Here is a 12365-nt window from a genome sequence, read left to right as displayed (position 1 = left end):
ATGGTTTTGAAGCTCTTAATGGTTTTTAGACACAGTGTTGTTCTACAGATTGGAGATCCTCAGAGGCCTTAGGCCATGTTTACATAACCCATGGACTAATTGAAGGCCAGATGTTTGCAGCGCCATGATGAATACATTGAGCTGCAGTGGACGGACATCCATCGAACTGTCACACACACACACAAACACACACACTACATGCAGACAGGCCGACAGATGACAGTCAGACAGACAGACACGCTGACAGATAGACAGTTATATTATTCTCATCTACATATCACAAAATAGGACACAAAATGTCTTACAAAATTTAAGCGTTTCGTGTACATAAAATATAGTCAAAAGTTTCAGATTGTTTAATAAAATTAGGTGTTCAAATATTTAAGATGGTCATATATAGGAATAGAATTACTATAAGGCATTTTCCTATTCTGAAAAAAATCAATGACATCAATGAATATTTACATACCTGTCCTTTGATTTCTTTGTCAATACCAAGAGTTTCAATGAAATACTTCACAATATCAAGGTGTCCTTGCAAAGCAGCATAATGCACTGGCATTGAATTATCCTACAAGTGAAATGAAAAATCATTGATGATATTTAATCCCTGTAAAAGTAACTGTTAAAGAAATTGTTTACATACATGAAAGATTGCATTGAAACAAATATTCATTGAACTCAATATTTTTTTATCAGGCAGGGTGAATGTGTTGTGTAACAGTATAGGGCATTGGTAATAAATTATTTTAAGGTGATGAACGAACATAATGCCACCAAACTCAAGAAAGACAGAGCTTAAGTGGATCTTAAACAACAGACATTCATGTAGGAATCATAATTAAACTTATCACTTGTTATGTATTGGTAGCGTAAATATTTTCCAGAGTCACGATAATTTTACTCAAGCTATGAACTTTGAGAGTGCAGAGATGATTCAAATCTGCTCTGAACCCTTTTTGTAAAAAATGGGATAGCTGATGTCTGACATCCTCATCGGTTTTTTCCGATTTGATTTTCAAATTATGTATGACTCATATTCTGAGCAAAAAAATTGAAATTTAATATGTTGATCAGAAGTGGTTTTAAACAGGTAACAAAATTATTTTATAAATTGTTTGCATACACAACGCAGTCTGATATCAAAATCATTACATTTTTGAAAAGTACATGTTGTGCTTCATCCTTTCAGGTGTACAGAGTTTCATTTAAAATTGACCTCAGGTGATTGAACCATGTCACAAATTGTCAAGAAAGCTCGTAAAAAATAAGTTACATTAACTTAAAAACATTTGTATATTGCCATGATTTCAAAGATTGTGTCCATATCCTTAATCCAAATACTTGAATGAATTAGTTACAAGAAAGTCATTGGTTCATGAGTGTAAATAATAAAAAGAAAACAGTACCCCCCTGAAAGACTTATAACGTTCTTCATTAAAACACCAAACAGATCACATCTCAAACTTAAAATACCTTAAAGGGGCAGTGGTGTAATTTTTAGGTATTATTCAATTTATTTCTTTTTAAACAGAAAATGTACCTTTGTCCTCCTTTTAGATTTACAAGTTGATTTTGTGTCTATCAAAGTACAAGTTGATGATGAGGCTAAGAGGCTAAGTCCCTGATGGTTGTTTGTGATTATATCATGTTTACTATGCCATCAGCATAATGCAAAACAATTCTAATTTAGATGACTTATAATGAAATAGTCAAGCAGCTATGGTGAGAGGTATTACCAAGATGGACTTTTGGAAAAACAAATTTCAAAAAGAAGTGTTTAGGCACCAGCAGTCTTTGAACTGATAAAATGAAGAAATATATCCATACATTTTGTAGATATTCTGCCTCTACCGGTACACGCACAAAAGAAATGGAATAAAAGTTTCTTCACCATGAACCTAATGACATTTAGTTTTCACTGTTTTATTTCTCCTTGCAAATATTATCATCAATGTTTTATAATAGGTAATATTGGTAACGGATATCAAACATCTGTTTTTCATTTCAATATGTTATATTAGGTAGATTGAACATTCCATACCGTAAATGGCAGTGTTTTCTAACAAAGTGTGATGGTGACCATTTGCTAAGATAAGTAGTGCTTATCTGCTACTTATTTTGAAAAGATGAATATGACACAATATTAAATAAGAAATGTCTCCAGACACGGTCATTACGTCACTCGTATTTTCCTTAGCTGCACGAAGAAAAATATTAGGGAATAATATCGAATTAATACATAATAAACATACAATGGAATTAAGTAATATGCATTGAGTATAGATAAAAGGAAGTAAGTCACTTACTAGCTCCACCAAGTGAAAGAACACAACATGATTACATATTCATGCACACTGACAGTATGCTGTGACCATAGATTTCACAAAAAGTCAAATTATTCCCCATGGTCACAAATATAACAGGTACAATATATTGTACTCCAATCAGATTACATATAACCATTCAAAATCCTTTTTCAATATCTACAGATTGATGTGATAGACTCAACAATACATTTTCTCATTGTACATCTATGATAAAAGAAGATGAGAAATTAGATTTTATGATAATTACAGTTTTTTCCATTAACTGTAGTTAGGCCATTTTCACTATATTTAAATGCCACCTTTCAGAATTTCTCACTCAGTAATGGCTTCACCTTTGCTGACAAAAAGTGTTCCTGTTTATTTGAGGAATTTATGCCCTTTGGGATCAGATAAGTACCCTCAAAAGCATGGTTAATTTGCATGCAGTTGTATGCAGTTACTGCACAATAGGCAGATTTTACCTTTAACCCTACAGCTTTGGGCAGAATTCAGTGCTTATACTTAGACTCCAGGAGTTAAAACCTGATATTTCCAACAAATGATACAATTGATATAGTAAAGGGAAATAGAATGACAGATTTATGAGTTATATTCAAGCACAGTTTCCCATGGCCATGTGGGGCTGCAATTTGGGAGACAATTATGATTACCGGGAAAAGTTGACATGTCAACTCTAAATGGAGTGTCTGTCATCAAGCTGAATAGTACATATTATTAATTCACATTTTATTGTTCTCAGGTCACTAAATTTAACGTTGATTTGATCTTTTCAACATGCAGACTATTCAACATGCAGATATAAAAAACACTAAAATTTCCTCCAAGTACAACTCAATTAGTCATAAGCTAACTAGAAACCACGGCCCACCCTTGTCGGGTGTCAGAGTGGTGTGAAGTTGATATTAACCTACTCCTAATTCACTTGCTTCAAGCAGCAAACTCATGGGATAAAACGAGTAACAATTACATAACTTTACCATAAATGTTATTGTTTGCATTATTACCTCTATTTATTTATTTTTTTCAATTCAGTGGTGAAATTGCAAAGTATTATTAACATGAAGAAAACACAACTATAGCTGTCATGGGATCAACTGAAAATTTGCTAGAATATGTCACTTGACGAGAAAATAGATACAACTACCGGTAGTCCTCACTGAGTCAACAAAAGTGACAAGAGAGGGTATTTTTTAAAAAATATTTCCACGAGAAAAATCAATTTACATGACACAAGTCTTAAATAATAAGGACTGGTGCACTTTGACATACTCTTAATGTTGTCTTATAGAAATTACTTCAAATATGCTCAAGTCTGAAATTTGTCAGCGATCAATGAAAGTTGCCACAAATAGCGCACACTTTTCAATCTGCACATATTGTTTCTGCAGGTGTTGTGTCGTGTAGACATTAAAGTTGTTTTGATACGATAAAGTATGAACATGCAAGAATAAAATGTTTGGATTTCGGTTGATCATGCAACATTTACAAGGTTTTAAACACCAATGCCATGTTATCTTAATAATTAAACTTTTGGGAAAAAATCATCACAACAAACCTCTCCAGTGGTTAAGAAAAATCACACACACACGCAAACACTCAGTTTTTTAATGATACATACTATGCCTTATACATTTATACCTTTGTTGATGATGACTCCCAAAATTAGACCCACTAGCCAATCCATTATAACAATGTAAGTTTTACTTAATCATCAGGGCGAATAAGCTCGAGTTCCCATTGAAAACAATGGCGTCTAATGTACTGAACACATTGCACACTTCTCGCTGGTTCAAATTCTTCAATCCTTTGATTGACATGCAAAATTCCTATGGTTTTAAATTTTTGAATTTCGTGACGAAACTTATGTTATTTGCATTGAATTATTCCAATCACTGAAATATACCGGTATACTCCTGCCCCTAATAAAATGGCGATCTGACAGCATTTATGCAGAACAAGGGGTCTGAAATTGACGCATTTAATCAGTAAGCATCCCGTAAGTCGTACAGACCAGATACCTGTCCAGGGTTTTACATGACGCGCATTTCTGCGTCCTTTACGCATAAAACCGGACGCAGGACCCCTCAAAAACTAAACCCGCGTCCCTTGGGACGCAGCAATATCTGTTGCTGGTGTACACCTTGCGAAGCTGCTGAACACGTAAAAACACATCCCAGTAAACCTTACCGACCCCGTACTTTAACCCTTAAAGTGCCGCGTCGGTTTATAAACCGACACGGCATTCTCGCTCTCAGCGCCACGTCGGTATATAAACCGACAGTGATTGCGTTCTATGCTTATGCCTAACTTAGCTATGCATTGCCGAACTCAGCCAGAAGGAGGGTATTCCTGACCCTTTGAACCCAGTTTAGTACCATATAAGGACTAAAATAATGACATCATGCAGCCTAACAATCGAAAATTCAAGTAATTTATGCGAACTTTCTTCAAAAGAGGTCAGCGGTTTTCATGAATATTTAATCAGGTCTGCAGTTTCACCCGTACGCGGATACGGCCGGCCACAGTGCATTGAACGAAACATGTACGTACGTTTTGAAAGCTTTACCATGCCGTAGACACGGAAGACAACTATATTATGCCAAGCTACTGCCCTCTGGGTGATAGAAATGATAGATTTTACAGTTTTTTTGAGAATATTTTATGGAAAAATGACGCGATTTGGTGACCAAATCGATCGCGATAGTGAACTTCGAACGTATCGGCGGCCAAGATGGCGGCACTGTGTGATGCCTAACTCTCGACATGGAACCCGAGGTTAAGGTTTTCGAAGTCCAAAACATGCAAGATTGAGAAATTTGTAAGGATTCGGTTTAATTGAAGTGTATTTTGTGAATTTTCAAGCGTTTGACTGCCAAAAAGCCCCTTTAAACTGTTGATATTTGACCTCCGGCCGTCCTGAAGCGAGACGGCCATAACAGTCGACCCCGGTTTGTAAATGAAATGTACTATGTAGTTGTTCTGAACTGTTGACATTGCGAGACATTTCCTACGTGTTACGCATTTTTTTAACTGAAATAAACCGGACATGAAACTTTTTTCTCGATACTTAGTGGTTTCTTTCCATTTTGTGGCGGATTTTGTGGCGTGCTTGTCAAAAAATGTGATCAAACTTGGCGAACGGATTGACTAGTATGTATGGTAGTACGAGTCCGTGACTCGATAAGCCACAGATAGTTACACACGCGTACGTGAATTAAACTAATGTAAGTTGGGTCAAACACCAAAATTAATCGATAAAAAGGTTAGTGAAATGTGTTTTTGTCTTCAACTCTTCATTATAGTTATACAGGCGGTTCAAACTATACAGAGTCAGTTGAATATGCCCTATAGTTGTGTGCATGTGTTGCACAATAGTTACCCCTCCATGTACAATATGGAACCTTGTTGTCTCTGTGTATGCAAATTAATACTAATTGAACACAGTGAAGACCATGGCATTGATAAACTATAAAACATTTTTGTGAAATAAATTGGGACCCCCATATTTTGATGTAGGACTCCCATTTTCTAACACCAGGAGTCCCAGGGACTCTCAAAAGTAAAAGTGATGTAAAACCCTGCCTGTCATGTTGTTTTCATGTATACAAACTTTAAGTGAATATGAACGATGAAAATTGTACTGAATAGGAAAACATCACAGAACAGTGGCCAACACAGTGCAGAGTCTCCAATGTAATCGAGTAGTGAACGTTATTGATTGATAATCTTTTATCATAAATTGATACAGTGTTGTCTTGCACGCTCGCATGTCGTTCCAAGCTCAAAGTGACGCCAAACTTGTCTAAAATCTGGGGCTAAAGTGCGCTAAAATATGCTGAAATGTAAAAGTATCATTTAAAATTTAAACAAGTGTTGTCGATTTGAGTACAAGAAACAAACTAAGACGTTGACGCTATTGGCATATAAGTCAATGTAGGGGTGATCGTGGAAATATTCTTGATGTGACCTTAACACACGAGCAAAACGTGTGTGCCGATTTCGATCGATATTCAAATGAAATAAATTGATACAATGTTCTCTGTCGTCAATGGCGACTGAATGAAAGTACTTTCAGATAGGACATGCGCTTCTCGGAATAGTTCCCACACACGCATACTTTTTCCCCGTGGCAAGATCACCGTAATTTGCTGGTAATAATAGTTATGAGAACAGGCCATGTTGGAGTCAGCAGTTGTCATATTGCTTGCTATATATTATTGTACATATCTAATTTCAGCAATGATAGTACAAATACTGAGTGATTCCAACGGCATCTTGCCATGAAAGAGTATTTCCAATATCATCTGAGTGATGTCACATGATGCCCCTCTTGTATCCTGAGTCTGAAAACTGCATACTAATTGTCTCCGAACACACACTAACATACGGTAATGCAACCTTACAGATGTATGGTACAGCTATGAAAAATTCAGTAAGTTCACTTTACCAAAACACCTTAGCAGCATATTGAACATGTACCTTTTAACTATGTGCACAACACTACTGCTACAACAAGATGCATTGTGTGAAAGTGTTAATCAACACGCTATCAATGCACAATTAAATGTAAATAAGCATTGGTAGAATCATCTGAGTCTTTTCATTTCTCATGTGTTTTATATGATATATTATCTTGTAACCAAGATTGTCTGTTGATTGTACTGTATACCTACAAATTGATCAGGGTATGTATTTTCTTGATCTTTATTTCAATGAGCTAGGCATGTAATTTTATCATTTAAATACATGTACTTTATATCACACAATTTATCAATGAAAATACTTTCATATATCGATGCATTGTATAAAATCCGGAAAAGTGTGTGTATATAGTCAACCTTTCTTGAAGTAAGTCATACAGAGAACAAATCCGACAGTGATCCGACAGCCATGATTCAAGTTTTCAAACATATTCACATGGCTGAGCAATTTCACTTAACTTTTAGTATAGTTTATTATGTATATGTATAATGATTCATGATCAAAATTTTATTCGTTTAAACAACAATCTTTTATAGCATTAAATATCTCTGAAAAGAAAAAGAAAGCAAAAAGCTGCCAGAGTCTCACCCTAATAGGTTGTAACAGTGTTATACTGACCATAAGACCCAAGACTTGTATACATTTCTGACTCCTGAATCAGCAAGGCAGATGTCCAATGAAGAAAATACAACTATTCTATATAAGAAAAATGTTATACTAGGGAATAACTGATTTATCATGCAGTCAGGCAAGAATGTTAAATGTGCATTAATATGATGGTAAACAAGATCTGTGTGTTACAAAACTAGAATGCCACTGTGAATTCACAAAAATGCATGTATCTCCCATGTATCTTACACTGCATGAAAACGCAATAATACAGATAAATTCACACTAATGAGTTGACTGTATTATACAATAATACACGTGAATTCACATGAATCCCCACATGAATACAGGCTTGCTGAATACAAGCAATGGATTATTGACTGTATTCATCTGTATATGCACTCTTCAGCTAAAATACAAATAATTATACAAAATTTATTTAATGTCCATGCAAATAAAGTAAGTATTATTGGGTTTTCATGCAGTGTTACTTTACACCATTAGAATAAAGATAGAACTATTCAAGGTCAATAGGGCATTATCCATAAAAATTTCCATGTAATTGTGCTTCAATTTCCTTGGTTTAAAATATTGTACTATATTAACAAGTGCCAAGTGCCAGTGCACACCAGTGCATTTGTATTTTTTTAGTCTGCAGATATTACAGAAGCAAATTGATGTCACCTGCACTTTTAAGTATTCTTAGTAGACTGTTATTTACTACTGTTTACTTCTCTTCAAAGTTCAATGACACAAGGATTGTAATTCTCACGACACCATGGCAGATTCAAGATAAAGTGGATATTTACAAGTCTCACAAACTACTTTAAATCATTAAACTATTCAAATTTATAGCATCATCTCAGTTAATCAAGTTTATGTGTACACTTGTATAAATTGAGAGGGTTTTCTCCAATTTAAACTTTTGGATCCGGAGGAATTCAACATCAGATTGAGGTGTAACATAAAAATTGTGAATTTAAAGCCCCAACTCCCGTATAAAAGCGCGAGAACCTACGAGAGTGGTCATAATGGTGGGATATTCAAACGTACTCGGTACGCTCTGGACGCCGTCCATAAAACCGTTAATTTAGAAATCTACCGATTAATTTTTTTCTTGGAAATTGAGGGATATGTGTATAAGTATTTGGAGCACAATATACTTGGTTTCTGACGAAATTAAATTTGAAATGACGTCTGGAACCAGAAAAAGGATAAAATATTTGCCGGTAATATCGCCGGTATAACGTTCGATGTTCAGTTTGAATCTGCATGATTGACATGATATGCAAATTGCAAATGAGTCATTAGCCTAGCTCCAATTCATTCCTGGCAAAGAAAATTCCCGAGGCTACCTTTAGTGCTCATCAGTGACCGCTATCTTCATAAAGCCAGCTGACATAGTGTGATTAGCAGTCTGATTCTGACTACCACGCGTTTGTAATGAACTAGTATCGCGACTGCGTGGTGTAGAAGTGCAGTGCACTCGATTTTGGCGGGATCGTTCAAAGTAGCGAAATACTAGAACTCACCATTTTATAAGGAGGGATGAAAATTGAAACGAATGCTCCGAGATTTCATGAAATCACTTTATTCTGATTCTATTTTTGGTGATTAAATATTAACAGGTTTAATTTCTAAAATAAGTATTTTTCAGAAGCTTTTTGAAATAATCATTAAAGACAAAAAATCGACACACATTTCATTTCGGTCACCATAAAACTTGTAATCAAAGCCGGGGGAATAGTCGTCGGTACCCTCCCATCCGACAGCGCCGAGTTCATAAGACAACGAAATTTTTGAAAAGGAAACTACAACTACCATCCAAGAACTGTTGAAAACTACGTTTTATAATGGAGACACAGCCCTGCCTCGCTGAACTAAGGTCGAATGAGGAAAGGATTGTTTGTAAGACAAAAGCTCTACAAAATTTGGTAGACGACTTGGCCGTTGACCATTGTGGTAAATGTCCGTCGTCCATTGAAATAACCACACTCGATAAATTTGGACATAGTAGGCGAATTTGCTGTTCTTTCAGAACTGTTTTGATTTTTTCCCGTTCTTTCCTGAAATGCGGCATTTCTAGGACGGCGTTTGGACAAAACGGTGCTTCATTATTATCTTCAATCAAGACTCCCTGCAAGAGTGATGTACACTATATATACTATGACTGAGCCGAGAAAACCCCGATAGATTCCGTGGCAGAAAAACTACATTTTCTACGATTTCTGCATCGTTTACCCGTATACAAAGATGCGGATAGCTATTGCCACTGTCATGATACGCATTATGTTGAATCATTCAAAAACGCGCTGAATACAATGACCAACGCTTCGTTTTCGGACGAGAAACGTATACCATGAAGCATGAGAACTAAGGAGTGTCGATCGATCACCTGGCAACGTCATCACGGTTTGTGCAAATTCGAGGCGACGCTGCGCGGAACCTCTGCTCCAGTAAGACTTCGAAAAGTCTATGTTCAAGACAAACCTATTGGGGAAATGAGTGGATGTATCGTATGGAAAGTAAACCGTAAAATTGGGTGAAAATAGTATACGTAAAGTCACCGTGCAGTCAATGTTTACATTATGTGGCGTACACGTTCTATTTTTGGAGGTGTTTCAACCAGCTGTTTTAATTTGCTACTTTTTGTTCACAAAGATACCATATTAGTTATGTTTTGCTCCGCCCATTTTTATCGATTTTTCTCGGTAGGGCCCTACCAGAGTTACCGTTTAAGTTTAGTGTATGGGGCTTTTACAAGGTACTATCAACGTTGAAATGTGGGTCAATATCAAACAAATCATATACAAAAATGTATTTAATGTTAATTTTAGTAGATGTGTCGAGAAGCGATTTGGGAAACCGTACTGGCCATATTTATTCACTTGAAGCAGCAAAATCACCGCATTAAACAATAAGTACCAATCATATGACTGCATGAGAAAGTAAGTGACTGGCTAATACAAAAAGGTCAAAGCACATCATCCATTGACTGGTCATCAAATGACTTCGTGCAGATTTGGAAACAGGAAGAAACTGTGCAATTACAGTAATCAACTGGTCATTGGGTAATCAGAACTGGTGATGTGTAAGTCAGTTGTCGACATATCACATGCGCTGCATGTAATTGTACATGATAAATGTGAACAATTACGAATGATTCCAAAGGCAAATCAGTCATGTTGCCATGACAGAGAATTTTGAATATCCAATAAATGACAATACACACACCTGCCTTGCACCCTCAGTCTGAAGACTGAATACTTTATTCATTGTCTCTGAACCTACACTAAAAAAATGTAAACTTACAGATGTATGGTACAGCTATGGAAAATTCAGTAAGTAAACTACCGAACATACATAATTTTGTAGCAATTTGTAATATGTGGTGCCTGAGCTGCAGTGCATTGTAATAGAAGATGCACTGAACCATGCACACAATTATTCATAAAACCATTCACATAAACTTCAAAAGAAATGTTGTAAGGAAGTCCAAAAGAAAGTTTACATAGTGAACAGAGTAGATTAGAGCAGAACTGTGATCTTTAGGGAATAACTTTTTGTTTTAGTTCAAATTCTGTTTCTAAGGATGCCTTTGCCAATTGCTTTGCAATTGAATAGGTTCTGTGAATGATTCTTCATAAATTACATGAAAATCTCTCAAACATTAACAAGCAATGTATTTTTTAAGAAACTCTCAGAAAATATGGTTTATTACTTTGCCTACTCTTTTATTTGTATATTTCAATATGGTAACCTGACATGTATACACAGCTATGACAATATTTAAACTTTTAATACACACTGAGATACAGTATGGCCTGTTTTGTAATAATCTCTACAATACTTTACATCTAACATGCTAAAAGTTATCGTTGATATAATGGTCTACAACAACTTTGAAATCCACGTGTAATATTGGTCTATTTTCTGAGGAACAAGTCATCGTTGATGACACAGTCCCCACTTGTTAATGGGTGCTTTGATTACAGGTCCTCAGAGAGGAAAGAGTCCTCTTCATTAGGTCTGTGATAAAAATACTTTTGAATAAATTTGCTTGATACATGTCTGAGTTGTAGTTCAGGACATTAAAAAATCGTAATAAAATGGCCACATGGTGGCCATATTGGATCGAATCACAAAACAAATCAATGTGCATATGTATGACATAGGTCAATGTCCTTGTACCAACTTTGATTAAAATCGGTTGAAATATGCCTGAGTTATGGCTTTGTACATGAAAAAATCATAACAAAATGGCCGCACAGCAGCCATATTGGATCGTATCACAAAACAAATTTACATGCATATGTATGACATTGGTCAATCTCCTTGTACCAACTTTGAATAAATTTGCTTGATACATGTCTGAGTTATGGTTCTGGACATGAAAAAACGTAATAAACTGGCCACATGGCGGCCATATTGGATTGAATCACAAAACAAGTCAATGTGCATATGTATGACATTGGTCAATGTCCTTGTACCAAGTTTGAATAAAATTGGTTGAGATATGCCTGAGTTATGGCTCTGTACATGAAAAAATCATAACAAAATGGCCGCACGGCGGCCATATTGGATCATATCACAAAACAAATTGATGTGCATAGCTATGACATAGGTCATTGTCCTTGTATCAACTTGAATAAAATCTGTAGAAACATGCATGCCTGAGTAATGGCTCTGTACATAAAAAAATCGTAATAAAATGGCTGCCTGGCGGCCATATTGGATTGTATCACAAACAAAGTGACGTGCATATGTATGACATAGGTCAATGTCCTTGTACCAATTTTGAATAAAATCGGTTGAGATATGCCTGAGTTATGGCTCTGTACATGAAAAAATCGTAACAAAATGGCCGCACGGCGGCCATATTGGATCGTATCATAAAAAGAATTGACGTGCATATCTATGATATTGGTCAATGTCCTTGTACCA

At 35.7% G+C, this 12365-nt stretch overlaps 2 protein-coding genes across 2 annotated transcripts in view; both read right to left on the bottom strand.

The window, feature by feature from the left end:
• Positions 1 to 12365, bottom strand: part of LOC139127636 (serine/threonine-protein phosphatase 6 regulatory ankyrin repeat subunit A-like) — a 106764-nt gene that overhangs the window by 21166 nt on the left and 73233 nt on the right. The window contains exon 7 of the mRNA XM_070693550.1: positions 470 to 571. Coding sequence (XP_070549651.1) covers positions 470 to 571 — 102 coding nt within the window. The remainder of the gene's footprint in view (positions 1 to 469; positions 572 to 12365) is intronic.
• Positions 1 to 12365, bottom strand: part of LOC139127637 (receptor-interacting serine/threonine-protein kinase 4-like) — a 110012-nt gene that overhangs the window by 58421 nt on the left and 39226 nt on the right. Inside the window, exon 3 of the mRNA XM_070693551.1 lies at positions 470 to 571. Coding sequence (XP_070549652.1) covers positions 470 to 571 — 102 coding nt within the window. The remainder of the gene's footprint in view (positions 1 to 469; positions 572 to 12365) is intronic.

This window comes from Ptychodera flava, unplaced genomic scaffold, assembly GCF_041260155.1.
Source record: "Ptychodera flava strain L36383 unplaced genomic scaffold, AS_Pfla_20210202 Scaffold_34__1_contigs__length_2629520_pilon, whole genome shotgun sequence".
NCBI classification, from domain to species: domain Eukaryota; kingdom Metazoa; phylum Hemichordata; class Enteropneusta; family Ptychoderidae; genus Ptychodera; species Ptychodera flava.
The sequence above is the reverse complement of the archived record's forward strand: the minus strand, read 5'-3'. Positions and strand labels throughout refer to the sequence as shown.